This window comes from Tursiops truncatus, chromosome 9 (genome assembly GCF_011762595.2).
Source record: "Tursiops truncatus isolate mTurTru1 chromosome 9, mTurTru1.mat.Y, whole genome shotgun sequence".
NCBI classification, from domain to species: domain Eukaryota; kingdom Metazoa; phylum Chordata; class Mammalia; order Artiodactyla; family Delphinidae; genus Tursiops; species Tursiops truncatus.
Window position 1 is genome coordinate 62,204,846 of NC_047042.1, and position 15,395 is coordinate 62,220,240.

Genomic DNA, 15,395 nt, shown 5'->3' on the forward strand with positions numbered 1-15,395 from the left:
GGGCTGGTTATCCTCATTCCCTCTGCATTTTCACACCTTTGTTTTCCTCCATTCTCTCCCTCCTTTCCTTTTATCCCCTGCGGCATTTCCACAGAGCTTCTTCTCTTAGATAGGTCTTACTCTATGTCTCCCTTTCTCAGCCAGAGAGAGCTCTCCTCACCCTGATGTTTTCTTGCCTTACTGACTCTTTCAACCTATCTCTTTTGTGTTTGACACCATTTAAAAATTGTTTTCATAGCTCAGTTATAGGCAGACAGCTTCACATTTTCCCTCTGTGTTTTTTAAAGGTTTGGTTTGAAAAAGGGCAGTACAGGATGTATAGGAGGTAAGAAAGAAGAGAAAAGAAACTGTTGGGAGGGGCTGCTTATTCTATCTTCAAAGGAAGCAGAGCTGGGGTTAGTCCAAGTTGTTTTACAATTGGAAGAGAGTCATCCTACCATAGTTTGGACAAAACCTGGCTTTTTATTGCCAAGAAAGTATAAGATGGAAATGGAGGTAAATGTGAATAATTCAAAGTAATGTTTAAACTTTGAGGATATTTTACCTTCTCTGGAATTAGAGATTTATGCTAGTCAAGAGTTAGGGAGGAATTTGAAATGTTTATGTTACCAGAGTGTAAAAAACATTGTCCAGTTGTTTATCTAATCTTTCATTGGGCTTGCTTTTAAAAACACGTTTAGATTTGAAGTAGCCTGGGAATAATAAACTGTTCCAGACCATAACTTGATGCCCCAGTGGAAATAAGATAGATCCTTTTTCATTTGTTTTGAGAAATTTCCCAAGCAGACAGATGTCTTTGTACCTTCCTTTGCAGTTCCTTCATCCACAAATGACTGTTATCAAGAAATAGAATTACAAGTGTTCTGTTACTTCTTTTTAACTTTAGCTCCTACAGAAATTACTACTGGGATCTTATTTCTTTTCTGGGCTGAACATTTTGTTGTTGTACCTACTCAGTCTCACAGATTCGCCATGTGTTATCATCCAGGAAGATTCATTTCTTAAAGATGTGTATTAATTAACACAAAGAACTTTTTGAGAAGCTTTTTTGATCCACAGAGCAACCACGTGTGCTGGGGCATAGGAATAGGAGGTACTATACTACATTCTGCTGTAATTATTTTCCAACCTCCCAGTGGAAAATGTAGATAATATTATGTAAAAAATAGAATGAATTTTGGTTTCCATTTCTTCTTACTAATCCCTTAGCCTAAATTCATTCACTCAAGGCAACCAGTAATTATTGTGTGCCTACTGTGTGCCAGGAACTATTCCAGGGCTTGGGATACAGCAACAAACAAAATAGCCCAAGATCCCCGAAATTTTGGAACCCTCATTCTAGCGGGGGAGACGATAAAAATAGCATGATAAAGAAGTAAACTATGTAGTATGTTAGAAAATAACAAGTGTTAGTGTTAAAAGGTGGTAAGTACTATGGAAAAAGAAATGTCAGAAAAGAGGCAGTTACAAGATTATAATTTTAAATTGGGTTGAGGGTAGGCTTTGTTGAGAAGGCAACTTTTGAACAAAGACTTAAAGAAGTGAGGGATTTATCCATGCAGAGATCAGAGAGGTGTGTCCCAGGTAAGGAGAATGAGCCTGGCATGTTCCAAGGACATCGAAGAGGCCAATAGTGAGGCCAGTAGTGAGTGGTAGGAGATGAGGTCAGAGGGGTGAGATCATGTACAGCCTTTTGGCTGACTTTTGCTTTTTTCTGGGTGAAGTGGGGAGGACCATTTTGAAGAAAGGAATATCATCTTACATTTTAAAAGGATCCCTGCCTGCTATTGTGCATAGACTGTGGGGGTGGGGGGGGTCAAAGGTAGAGGTGGGCAGTCAGTTTGAAGGTTACTCAGGTAAGTAATTTGGCAATAGTTCAGGTAAGAGATGATGGTGGATTGCACCAAAGTGGTAGTAGTGCTGAAGGTGATGACAAGTGATCTGATTCTGGATACATTTTAAATGTAAAGACAACAGAATTCCTAACAGAGTGGCCGTGTTGTGTGAAAGGAAGAAGAGAATCCAGGACAACCCCAAGAGTTTTGGCTTGAACCACAGGAAGGATGAAGTTGAGAGGAGAAAGGCTGTGGGGTGGAACAGGTTTGTGGGGGAGATCAGGAGTACAGTTTGGGATATGTTGAGTTTGAGATGCTATAAGATGTCCAAGTGGAGATATTGACTAAGTAGTTGGATATACAAGTCTGAAGTTCAGGAGAGAAATCTGGGATGGAGTTATAAAATTAGGAGTTGTCAGCACGAAAGTGTTATTTAAAGCCATGAGACTGGATAAGGTCACCAAGGGAGTGATTTTAGAAAAGAGATGAGAATCAAAGACCGAGTGCTGGGAGAGTCAGAATTTTAGGAGTTTGGGAGAAGAGGGGGAACCAGCAGAGGATGCTGAGAAGGAGCATACAGTGAGGTAAGAGGAAAATCAGTAGAATGTGGCATCCTGGAAGTCAGGTGAAGAAAGAGTTTTAAAAGGTGGTGGAATGATCAGCTGTGTCAAATGCTAATGGGTCAAGTAAGTTGAGGGCTGAAAACTATAGATTTAGCAACGTGGAGGTCACTAGTGATCTTGAATAAAGCAACTATTTGTGGAGTGGTAGAGGCCAGGTCTAGACTGGGATGGTTGTACAAGAGAAAGGAAGAGAATTAAAAGTAGCAAATACAGACAATTCTTCGGAGAAGTTTTGCTGCCAAGAGGAGTAAAGAAATGGAAGAAGATGCAGGAAAGGGGGGGTCAAGAGGCAGTAGATTATTCCTGATTTGATGTTTATTGTTGTCCTTTATTATTTATCTAGACCCCAGTCCTTGTTCTTTATCAAGCTGTTATTTCCTACTGGCTACTTTTTTTTTTTTTTTTTTTTTTTTTTTGCTAGGCCAGACAACCAGTTAAGGTTTTCCTTGACTAGCTAACACGACAGTTTGTATTCCTGGAGGTCAGGCAGCTGTAGCTGCTGCTCTCTGCCTTCTGAAAATTCACCACCCTCCTTTCCTTCAGCTTACATGAGAACCTCAGGCTTAGGTGTGGGAATTTTGACAATATAAGGCAAAGATGATGAGAATAATAGTAATACTTATTATTATAACACTGAATGTATCACTTACTATGAACCAGGCATTATTTGAAGTGTTCATATAAATTAACTCATTTAATCTTTACAATTATCCTATGAGCTAGGTACAGTTATCATCTACATTTTACAAATAAGGAAACTGAGGCAGAGAAAGATCAAGTAACCAGTTAAAAGAAAAAAAAGTAATGGTGGGGCTGGGATTAAAATTCTAACAGTCTGGCTCCAGAGTCCATGCTCTTGAAGCACCTGGAGAATTTTAAGAGCAAGATGTTAGCTAGAGAGATTTCATTTTACATAATATGAGAATTTTCTAGAGTTGATGGGCTAAGATTTTGAGAAACAAGATAGAATACAGGAGGTGATGGGGCATTTCCCCAGATTTACTAGCCTGTACATTAGTGGACTGTCACCAGTGCATAATATTGGAATGATGTGGTAGAGCATTCTTCAAAGATAACTTTTGTAAAGACTGTATTTCCTATGTATTTGCTCAAATTTCATGAATTCCTTTCCAAATCAACAAGTATATATTAAGCATCCACTCTTTGCATGAAAAAAAAAAAATTAACTATTTTCCTCTATCTGTTTATTTTCCTTTGCGAAGCTTATTTGTTTATCATGCAGGCTATAGAACAATCTGGAAATTAAAATAAAAAGGACTGTATATGTGAATATAACACTATACTGTTTTTTTAAGGATTCTTAAAATTTCTTTAGCTTTAGAGATGAAGTATGAACTAAATGACCCTTTGTTAAGTGTTAGTTCTTAGAGCACTGGCAGGCAATTGCCACTGAATCCTTCATTAATAATCCCTTCCTTTTCCAGAAGGACTTGCCAGCACCCATAAAGTATTCACTAGGAGAATTAAAATCATATAAAAATAATTGGTGTTTGCTTCCTTCAAGGCATACATTTAAATACATTGCTTTATTCCTCCGCTCCTTGGCTGCCTCCGATGTTTAGTAACACTAGGTCAGCAGACTTCCTCTTTTAAGGTTCATCTGCTGGCCATTTCAATTTCCCATGAGAAAGCAAACCTACCACTGTTTTACCCTTTTATCTTAATGTTTCATCCATTTATGTCATATTATCTTGTGGGTTTGTGTTTCTCAGTAGTAATGGCACTGCTGGTAAATAGAAAACAATGAATGTGATTATGCACCCCTGATCATCATCATCATCATTTGAGCCCTTTTAAAATTCCTGTTTTGATCTCAGAATAGTGATTATCTAGGATAGTAGATTATCAGTGATTTCATCCTATAAAGGATGTGTGCACTGTTTTTCAAGTGAATTATTTTGATGCCTGGTTGACAATTTTGGCTTTGACCACTGGGTCCAGCTAGAAACATTCCACCACTGGTCTGCCTACCCCATCTTCTGGGTTTACCTGAGCACTTTTTACAGCATCAAATATAAATTCATGCCGTGCTCATGGCTTGTAGTTTCATGTGTAATTGGCTGTAACGTAATGACTAACGTATGTTGGAGGTTAGTACTGAAAATAATAGCCCAACATTTATTGGGGGCGTACTCTGTGCCAGGCTCTGTGATAACTGTATTACAAGCACTGACCAATTTAATCTTCATCTCTCATAAAGTAAAATGCTATATTTTCTGAATTTAGAAAAAAGGAAACTAAGTCCCAGACTTATGTGACTTTGCTCTAGACACAATGATACTTGCCATGTCCCATTTTGGATGTCCCTTTCCACTATCAATGGGCTGGTTATCATCTTGTGTACATTTCCCTTTTTGCAAAATATGACATTGTTTAATGGACTATTGTAGAAATATATCATTAGATAACAGAGTTGTTTAGGAATGAGTCCTGAGTGCTTGTTCAGTTTCCTCATTTGTGAACGAATATGATGAAACAGGTGCTCTCCAGAGACGTTGTGTTCTTCACTCTTTTCCCTCAACCTGTGTATAACTGAGGTGACCCAGCTGAACTCTCAGTTTCAAAATCACCACCTAAACTCTGTCATTATTAAAAACAACACAGTTTGGTCAAGATTATGGCTTTTAATTGGGTTGTGGAAAGAAACTCAAGTTGAAGAAATGTTGCCAGGATCACTGAGGAATTAATAACCACTTGATGCAAGAGGGAAGCTGTGAAGAACACTGGCTCTCTTATTATGTGGTGTCCAGGCAAAGTAGAGTTATGTTCTTACTCTTTCATTTTTTTAGTAATTATAATTGCAGAACTATTGGCTTCCTTTCCTTCTCAACTGTAGCTATAATGTTTTATTTGTGCGTGTATACTTTTGAGAGAGAGTTGGTCTCTGAAGAGGGAGTTAGGAAAGTATTTGAAATGGAAATGTCTTAAAATTATGTGTCTTTCCAGTTGTACATTGGATTGCCTTAGGATTTAGAAACAAAATGGAAATTAAATACCACAATCACCTTCTTTCTGAACAAGAAAGTTCTATACTTATCAGTATAGAAAAGATCTAGTTGAAAGACAACAGATCTTGCATTTCCTTGGAGAGTGCTCTAGACATTGATCAACTGGCAAGAAAAAGCAAATATTAACTTTCTCTTCTTCCTCACCTTCTCACCATGGCTGGGTAATACTTTTGTATTCCTGTTTGGAGGATTTAATGGCCTTGTTAACATGTGGGAAAACATTGTGATTGGAGACTTTAACAAAATAGTGAGTAGTTTTATTTTTTTTTAACTTCCACGTTTATGTTTTTACTGGTGTGTGTCTTTCCAAGTACTCCAGGTTAAGAACTAAATGTGTTAGAAAAACAGATGTAATGCAAATAAATGGGAGAGTTCTCATCTCCTTCAGTGAAGAAATCTCCGAGTTCCTGAGCAGTAACTTTATGGGACCTTCTCTCTGTATCAGAAAAAATTGTGCTTACCCCACTTCTTTCCCCTGAGTTCTGTTGTATCATAACTGACTAATGATCTATAGGACCAGACAATTCACCTACATATGGTAGGGGATCATAATGCACTAACATAGTATAGAGATCACTCTTACCAACAATTAATTGGGGAATTCACTTTATGAAGCCCTGTTTACGGACTGACATCTGGTGAACTTCTTAACCTGGATCTGTTCCAATCTTTAGGATTTATGGACTGTGCTTGCTTTTTTGTAAATAGGACTTTTTTCTGCTTGGTATATTCTGTTTACATAATTATCAATGGATGAAAATGGCTATGTTCCTGTATTTCTTAATCCTCTGTACTAAGTGGACCTAAATTCTAAGTGGTGGTCCAGCTAAAAGAATAGTTGGACACCTATCATTATTCAAGTTGTGGAAACATCTTAATGCCAGGAGGACCCTACCCTCTTAAATCCAGATTCTCTGACTGGAGCCCTTATACCCCAAGGGACTTAGTATTCAGTCTTTATGGAATTTTTAAAACTTGTTGAGACACATGCTAGACCTCTTAAAATATATCAGACTTCCTTTTATTCACAAACTTGGTCTCTGCTATGAGGTGTAAAATGGAAATATTTTCAAACATAGGTATATGTGCATAGTCCTGAACACATTTTAAGTTCTTACCGGGTGTGGGGGGGGGATCAAAGTTTATTATTAGGTAGTGGAAATGAAATCCCAAACATTCCACAGGCATCATGTTGGACACACATTACAGTGAACTTCACCTGCCTCTCACTGGTTCACCATTATTATCTCTGTTGCTAGTAGATGAGCTACTGTCTAGCAGTCACCATGTCATCTGCAAATATAGGGAGAAAGAAAAGTTATCGAATGGATTTAAAAGAAACATAGAAAAACAAATATCATATGTTGGAACTGGAAACATAAGACTATATATAGAAAGGCATTGTTTTCTTCTGGTTTCCTGAGTTTGAAACTGTAAAACTGTACCAGGTTAAGTGTGAGATGCCTCTACATTACAACAAAGTAAAGGGCAGAATGGAAGGGGAGATGAGAACGATATTGACGTATGATCTCCAGTTCCTCCTTCAGAGAAGCAGTGTCACCATATGATATCAACGTGATTTGCCATGCTGTGGTAAGAACTCATTCAATGATACATTACATTCTTGAGGGCTTTATTTCCATGATGTGCTTTGACAAGGTCTGACTGTTGTATTTTCAACAATCTCCTATATATATATAGTTTTCTGGAGCATCTACTTAGTAAGCACCTTGGTAAACCCAATTTCACAGAAGTATTGGCTTTCTAAAATGGCCCATAAGCACAGAACAGAGTCATACACACACACACACACATATCATTAGTCAAAAAATTTCCAACAAGCATAGCTTTACCAATTATGGTGTGTTCTTAAGGAAATGTTAAGTCCAAGTACAAGATGGATTGGGCCCTTTGAAGTCCAGTGTGGAAGAAGAGAAGTCAGTGGAGAATTAACAGGGGAAGTGCAGCCCCACTCTTCCTCCAAGCCTTTTGCTGTTTCTCTCCATGGCAGCCCTTGCGTAAGTCTTTATCTGACACAATTTTTCCTAGCTATACCTCCTACTCTGCATTAAATTTTTCTAACTGCTATTGTATTTTTTATTCTTTAATATTTTATCATCTATACCTTGAGTAAGTCACCCCAAATATCATCTGTAGAAGTGTACACAGAAAAATGGAATATGTTGATAATTTATTCTCCCCTCCCCACTTATCCTTTTCATCCTCTATCTCCTTCTCTCTTTTACCCACCCCTCTTCCTTCCATTCTTGCATTTTGTCAAAAAATTTATAAATACTTGGTTAAAATTGCTACACAAACATACAGTAGGATTCTTGGCTCTCTATAGCTTACATTCTCCTTGGGCTAAAAAAATATATTTTAAGAAAACAGAAGAATGAAGAGAGTAGAGGAGAATTATCAGGAAAACTCTTATACATATCTTTAATGCCTATGTGTGGTTGTGTGTACACATTTACAGAGAGAGAGAGGGAGAGGGTGAGGGAGACTGAGAGAGAATAAAGAGTAAAACTATTTCAAATGAATATATTTTCGGAGAATTTTTTAACTACTCATAGTCTCTTAGGGAAACTTTTCATATTTAAGATAGTGAAATATTCTTTTCAAAGCACCCATTCGCCACACTTCACGTGAATTATAAACCTTTGAAATGAAATCTGAATGTTAACTTCAAAAACACTTTATCCATCAAGTAAATCTTGATTAAAAGAAAAATGTCACTGGTGTATATTTTTGAGGTTTCTGCTGTTTTAAATTCTTAGTGGCAATTCAAGCATGTGAACAGAAGATTCTTTGGCTGGCAAGTCAGAGCACGGTCTGTGGTCATTTGTGATTCTCAAAGTGTCTCCTTGTTTGATTGCTTTTAAATATATGAAGAAAAAAGAAGAAAAAAAATTTTTCCTCCCTGAAGGAATGGAACATTTGCACCCATACACTCAGTTGTTTGCAAAGGTCTCTGTTGCAAGAATATAAATCCGCAAAGTCCTAAAATATACCCAAAGAACAGCTTGCCAACCTTCTGGGTTTTCTGTATCACTGAAAGGAAGTACTGGTTAGGAAAGCCAACTCACAAGCAAATCCACTGAGATCTTGATGGGAAAAAAGGTATTCTTGAGAAAGCTCTAATGGTTTAGGAAGCAGGAGAATCAGGAATCGGCTCTAGGATATGAGGGACATCCGCTACCCTCTCTGAGCCTCTGTTTTGATGTCTCCTAAATGAAGGTGGTTGCACTAAAAGCTAAAGTTCTTTGATTCCACCGATACGGTGTGGAAAGTGTATCTATGCCAAGAAAATTCGTAGAAAACAGAGATGGTAAAATGTACTTTGTGCTGAGCACTGTGTTCAGTGTACACGGTCTCACATAATCCTCACAATAGGCCTCATTAAAACTCTCTCTTTACAGTTGGGGCAACTGACAACCTGCCTGCGTCCAACAGCTAGACCCAGACTGACCCACTCCTGAGAACTTCACAGTCTAAGTCAAGCCTTGCTGTTGGCCTCCTTTGCCTTAAGAGGCCTCCCCATTCACTGCCCACCTGGGTTTCACTTTTGATAGAGGAAAAGAAGAACAACTGGAGACAATCCTAAAATTTGGGAAATTCTAAGAATTTATGAAAAGAAACTGTCTTAAAAATTTTCCCCCAATCTAGTCATGAGAAAAATATTAAGCAAATTCCAGGAGAAGGGCATTCTGCAATATGCTTGACCAATACTCCTCAAAACTTCAAGGCCATCAAAAGTAAGGAAGGTCTGAGAAACTGTCACCACCAAGAAGAGCCAAAGGAGATGCAGCAACTAATGTCATGGGGTATTCTAGATGGGATCCCGAGACAGAAAAGGATGTTAGGTAAAAACTAAGGAAATCTGAATAGGCTATAGATTTTAACTACTAATAATGTATCAGCATTTGTTCATTGATCAAATGTACCATGCTAATGCAATATGTTAACAATAGGAGAAACTGTGTGGAGAATATATGGGAATTCTCTGTACCATTTACTAAATTTTTCTGTACATATAAAAATCTTCTAAAAATTAGTCTATTTTTTTTTTTAAAAAAAGCTTATCACTGCCCAAACAAAAAGAGCATTTGTAGCAGTAGGGCAAATAATATTCTTTTAAAGAACTGCTACTATTATTCCTTCTCCTCTTCCTCTTCCTTATTGCTATTGTTATAGTAATACTATGAGATGATCTGGCAGTGTTAAATGCCTCTAGGAACCTTTAGAATTAGGATGCAGTTGAAGAGTAGCTTTCTGTGAGCCTTGTATTAGGCCAGGCTTTGGCAAGCTACAGCCAATGGGCCAGATCTGACTGTTTTAGTAAATAAAGTTTTATTGGAACACAACTAATGCTCATTCATGTTTACATTTTGTCCTTGGCTGCTTTTGCACTACAATGGCAAAACTGAGCAGTTGCACCAGAGACCAGATGGCCCACAGAGCTTAAAAAATATGTACTATCTGGCCAGCCCCCGGTTTAGGTTACCTGAGTTACAAGGTAGATGGTGAGGCAGGTAAGCTGGGCCACCAGAATTCATCTGGGTTATAATCAAGTATCTATCAAATAGAACTCTGCAGATCAAGTAGCGTGAGTAAATAGAGTAGTCAGCTTCAGAGGTGGCCACATGTTTAAGGTGTCTGAACACTCTTTTTTTTGCTGCAGAGCTGTGTCTTTTGGCCCCATGGCTGTATCAGCTGTGTGAACCCTACCCCTTCAGACTTCCAACTTTAGGGACTTCCGTCTTGGCCTTTTCACTCTACTCTTCTTTTAGTGTTCCTAACTTTGACATGAGAGTAAATAGTCAGAACTTAATGTGTTTTTCAATGTGCCAAGCACTTACACATGCTCATCAATTTCTTCCTTATGAAGTAGGGCTGCCATAGTCTCTGTTTATAGTTAAGGAAACTGAGGCTCATTAAAGTGCAATAATTTGCTCAGGAAGGTCACTTGGCTCATAAATGCTGAGCCATGGTTTGAATCGAGGCTTTGTTAAATTCCCTACAAATAAGCCCGCATTCAGTGCTGGAGCTGGCTCACACTGGCTGGTCAGAACCAATCATTGAATTTTTAGGAATTCTGTGAGCCAGTTAACAAATTCAGCCGTTATTAAAAATTAAATTATGTAAACTTTACAACCAAGTAAATTGTATTAAGAACAAAGATAATACACCTCAGAACCCTTCACTAGTTATTACTACATTTTACTATTCTCTATGCTCTAGATTATTTTTGTCTACGGAATCTGAATGGTGAAAGTGCTATCTCATGGTGTCCTCTTACACATCTCTGCCAAGCTCCACGTTTGGTGATGTCACGTTGGTTGCTTGAAACTGGCCATGATAGGAGTATTTATACCAAAGAAATGGGCAAACACTACAGATTAGGGCTTTACCTTTTTTCCTTGAAAGCCAGCTGGTTACATATTTTCCAGAATACCAGTGCTTACCCTGCATTCTGATTTTGATCTCTGGTATTCTAGACAGTTACATTTGTTTCTGCTTGGCCTCCTATCTTGACCTTTGAACCCTATAACTTTTATAGTTCATGCTATAGCAACCTACAGAGAGGACCTGAGCTTTTTTTTTTTTTAAGACTTATTTATTAATTTATTTTTGGCTGCGTTGGGTCTTAGTTGCGGCAAGCAGGATCTTTGTTGAGGCATGCGGGATTTTTCGTTGCGGAGCGTGGGCTCTTCGTTGCGGCGTGCAGGCTTCTCTCTAGTTGTGGCTTGCGGGATTCCTCTTCTCTAGTTCTGGCGAGTAGGCTCCAGGGTGCGTGGGCTCTGTAGTTTCCAGCACACAGGCTCTCTAGTTGAGCCTCGAGAGCTCAGTAGTTCTGGCTGCAGGCTTAGTTGCCCCACGGCATGTGGGATCTTAGTTCCCTGACCAGGGATCGAACCCGCATCCCCTGCATTGGAGGGCAGATTCTTTACCACTGGACCACCAGGGAAGTCCCTGAGCTCTTTTTTATTGTTTTTGTTTGTTTGTTTTTCTGACAGTGGGTAGCATTTCCTTAGTGTAATTCCCTTGTTGATAAAATATGTTCCACCTGGTGAGGAAGAAGTTTCAACAATTTTATAATTTGCTTTTGAATGCAGAAACAGGTTTAAGGATAGCTTGTAATCCATAAAAAAAAAAAAAAAAAACCCTAGAGTTGAATTATCTTTATAAATATAGGGTGATCTCCTATTGTTCAGAATTTTTGGTAAGATTTTCTACTTAAATAATTTTCTGGCTACATGAGGATTGTAGCCAGAAAAATTTTCTTAAAAAATGTTTAAATTTAAGTATAGTGGATTTACAGTGTTTCAGATATATAGCAAAATGATTCAGTTATACATATACATATATATTTATCTATTCTTTTTCAGATTCTTTTCCATTATAGGTTATTACAGGATATTGAATATAGTCCCCTGTGCTATACTTGTTGTTGTTTATCTATTTTATATATAGGAGGATTGCTATATATCTTGATGTTCTACTAATTTGCAAAGCAACAAATTTTTACAGCCAGGTTTAGTTAACACAAATGGTCATGCACATAATTTGATTGGTAACAATTCAGAGGAAGAGGGAGCATAGTGAAATGTCTCAAAAACATCCTCTTAAACATCACGGGTGTAATCTCCAATTTATAAACTGTCTTGTTCCAAATGCTATAGATACTGTTTGCAATTTGTGATGCATGCTTCATGCTTTCAAATTTCACCTGCAGGCGTTAGGGTTCCAGATTACTCCAGAAAAGTGTTTTAAGCATTTAATTGTAATAGGACTCTAAAATGAAGCCACCACTTATGACATTGTTCCTTATAAAAATGCCCCCAGAGTTCTGACTTGGGATCCCAGGTTCCTTAATGAAACTCCTTTTTACACGAGAGCACAGGGATAGAAGTGGATCTCCATAATTGTACCAGCAGTGGGCAAAGGAGAGCCTAGACATCCCATGTTGGTGGGGAGAGGGGGGCTGTTCTGTACATTATGCAAGGAGGGAGCTGCCAGACAGCTACTGGAGTAGAAGGGAGGTACATAAGTTGTGAGAAGCCCCTGCTGTTGCCAGAATGAGTTTACTGGCTATTTGAACGTCTGATAATTAGGAGTTGGCTGAATTATTATTTTTAACTATAATTCCATGTATCATATTAATGTAGACCATATCTTGAAATCAGTGCTGTTCAAAGTGTGAATAGAAGACTAGCATCTGTCTGCAAACTGTCTGTTACTTGAAACTGAGAATAAGCATTGAGAAACTTGTAGCAATTGACAGTGTGCTTTTTACAATGATTGAATCTAAAAGATAAGGGCCTATATATTGTTCATTTTATTTTTCTAGTAATTCCTTTTATTCATTTTTATTATACGTGACAAAAGTATTGGCTTAGATAGATTGGAAATTTTAAGGCTAGTCCTTTTGAGAAGCATTGCTACAGTGGGCTTCAGAAGGTCTCTGTTAGTTTGGAAATTTTATATTTTATTTCTCTCCTTTTACTGCTTACTCTGAAATTTTTGTTTGTTTTTACTTAAACAGATTAAAAATAAGCCTGGTTCTCCTTCTGGATGGGGCCCTAGCTATTTTAAGGTAAAGCAGGGCAAGTTCCATTGCATTGATGGATAATTCTTAACATTTCCTGTTTGGGAAACCTCTGAGACTACTACCTCTGATTCTTATTTTATGAGTGTGGAAATCCTTGTCTTTCAAGTTTCCCTCAACATCGATTTCTTTTTCAGAGCTGATCCAGAGGGATGGATGGTAAGGTGTACTTTTCCTTCAGACCTGGGATCTTGACTTCACTCTCATTTGAGTGACGTGGTTTACACATCAGTGCTGCTGGTACTCTCTCTTTATAAACCCCTTCACACATAAAGCCAAACTTGAATATGGAGGCTTTGGACTCAGTGTATGAGAAGCCTCAGAAAAGGAAAAATCACACTTTATTTACAAGAAGAATGGCTTTGGGGAAAAATGTGTACGGTATACAGCATGTTAGTACATTTCCAGGAAATTAATCAAATTAGTCAAATCAAGTTACAGATGTAGTCAGGAAATTCTCAGCATGAGTTCTCCGTACAATATTTTGGTGGATAAAATCAAATGGCTTATACCTAATATTTTCAAAGCGCAGTGGTCCCAGCTTATCCTCAAGTCACCTTGGAATTGACTTGGAATTGAAAGCTTCCACAATGCATTCATGGCTTTGCTGTGAATTATGAAGTGTTTGTGTCTCTGCTGTAAGGTGTTGGGATTCAGGAATAGAATCAAATTCCTGAGAAATACCACCATAGTCACCAACTCAGAACACCAGTGGCCTTCCTCTTTCTTCAGGGAAGTTTTCTTTCCCTCACAGTCGATGTGCTTTGTTTCTTTTATAGTTTTTGATGCTCTGGTATTAAAGGGAATTTCTGCTGAGGTACCATTATAGTATGGATATCACATATGCTATAGATTTTGTCCTTTCTGACTTTAAAAGGGTTAAATTTTAAGACAACACCATCGCTGCTGTTGCTAAGTGCTCATCAGTATGTCTTTAAAGGCAATGACTCATTCCCAGCATTTTCACCGTAAGAGAAACATTTAAGATTATTCTTTTTTGGCCTACTCCTGAAGATTGTTGTCTCTTTATTTATCATCTTCATGACTGGTACGTTCTTAAGCTGAGGTTGCTGTATGGAGAGGTAGATTTTTCTACACATTGCTTAAAATATTGTTTGTATTTTTCAACTAGGTGGCTGTGCTACGATCCCAGAATCAGACCTAGAAGAAAGATCAGTAGAGCAAGACTCCACTGAACTGTTTACCAACCACAAACACCTCATCGTGGAGACGCCCATAGCTGGTAAGAGAATGAGTGGCCTTCACAACTGGTATGTCAGGAAGAGCGAGACACTGGTCAGGTTTTGTCATACCAGAAAACATTTTGCAAAATTGCTTGTTTTCTAACTTATTCAGCCTTCCCCTTGGCATTGGGTGCAGCTGAATTTGATCATTTGTATATTCCTTTCAATATTCAGACCTTTTCTCTCTCTTGCTCTCTTTCATTTTTCCAGAAGTTTCACCCCTCCAAGGAGTTTCAGAATAGTTGAAGTAGAGTTGTCTGGTTGAGGGGAAGATGGCCTTCCCAAGGCTGATCATGTGTGGACCTCATGCCAAGCACAGATGAAGGTGCTTCATACAGCTCACCTGCCAGGAGATAATAGGTAGAGATGGGGATGGGGACTTTTAATTTTTCTAGGAGGACTTGTAATACTATGGGCAAGTCAGTTGAACTTGTCTTACCAGGAAAGGATGTTGCTGCTTTTTGGTCATCTGTATGCTTTCAGCCACAGTATATAGTGAGATGACATCTTTTGGGGGCAGACTTTGTAATGCAAAGACCCAGATCCTACTTGATACCCCAGTTTTTTCACAGAATTCTTATATATTAAATGTATCGAGTTTAATAAAAACATCTTATTGTCAAACAATATCTTGGATTTGATTTGTAATCAGAGGGTTATATAGTTGATTTCTTTATTTATTTAAAGTGAAGAAATTGAACGGAACTAAAAATGTTGCTTCTCCACGGTAAGACTTGAGTGTGGTTATTTTATAAATACAAGAAACTACTATTAGGCTAAAAGTGGGAAAAGGTGAGTATTTCTAGTATTGTATGAAAATGTTAAAATATTTTCAAGGAAGCTAGTACATTAACATCCTTTTTCATTACCCCAATGGGAGATACCTTTTAAAAATCCAGGTTATAGAAGGATTCACACTTTATTATAATTAAAAGGTAAGGATTTCATATGTAAGAAATAGAGGAGATTTTGCCAGTTTCGGGTTAAAATTACAGTTGCAAGGCTGATTTATTTAAATAAAAATATGTCTGTGCCAGTTTTGGAATGCCTCA

General features: G+C 37.9%; 1 protein-coding gene across 7 annotated transcripts in view; it reads left to right on the forward strand.

The window, feature by feature from the left end:
* BBS9 (Bardet-Biedl syndrome 9) overlaps positions 1 to 14,970 on the forward strand; it is a 439,924-nt gene extending 424,954 nt beyond the window's left edge. For all 7 annotated transcript variants that reach the window (XM_073809810.1, XM_073809813.1, XM_073809807.1 and 4 more), the window contains 2 exons: positions 14,232 to 14,342; positions 14,554 to 14,970. In XM_073809810.1, coding sequence (XP_073665911.1) covers positions 14,232 to 14,342; positions 14,554 to 14,585 — 143 coding nt within the window. In that variant the 3' untranslated portion in view covers positions 14,586 to 14,970. The remainder of the gene's footprint in view (positions 1 to 14,231; positions 14,343 to 14,553) is intronic.
* The last annotated feature ends 425 nt before the right edge of the window (positions 14,971 to 15,395 follow it).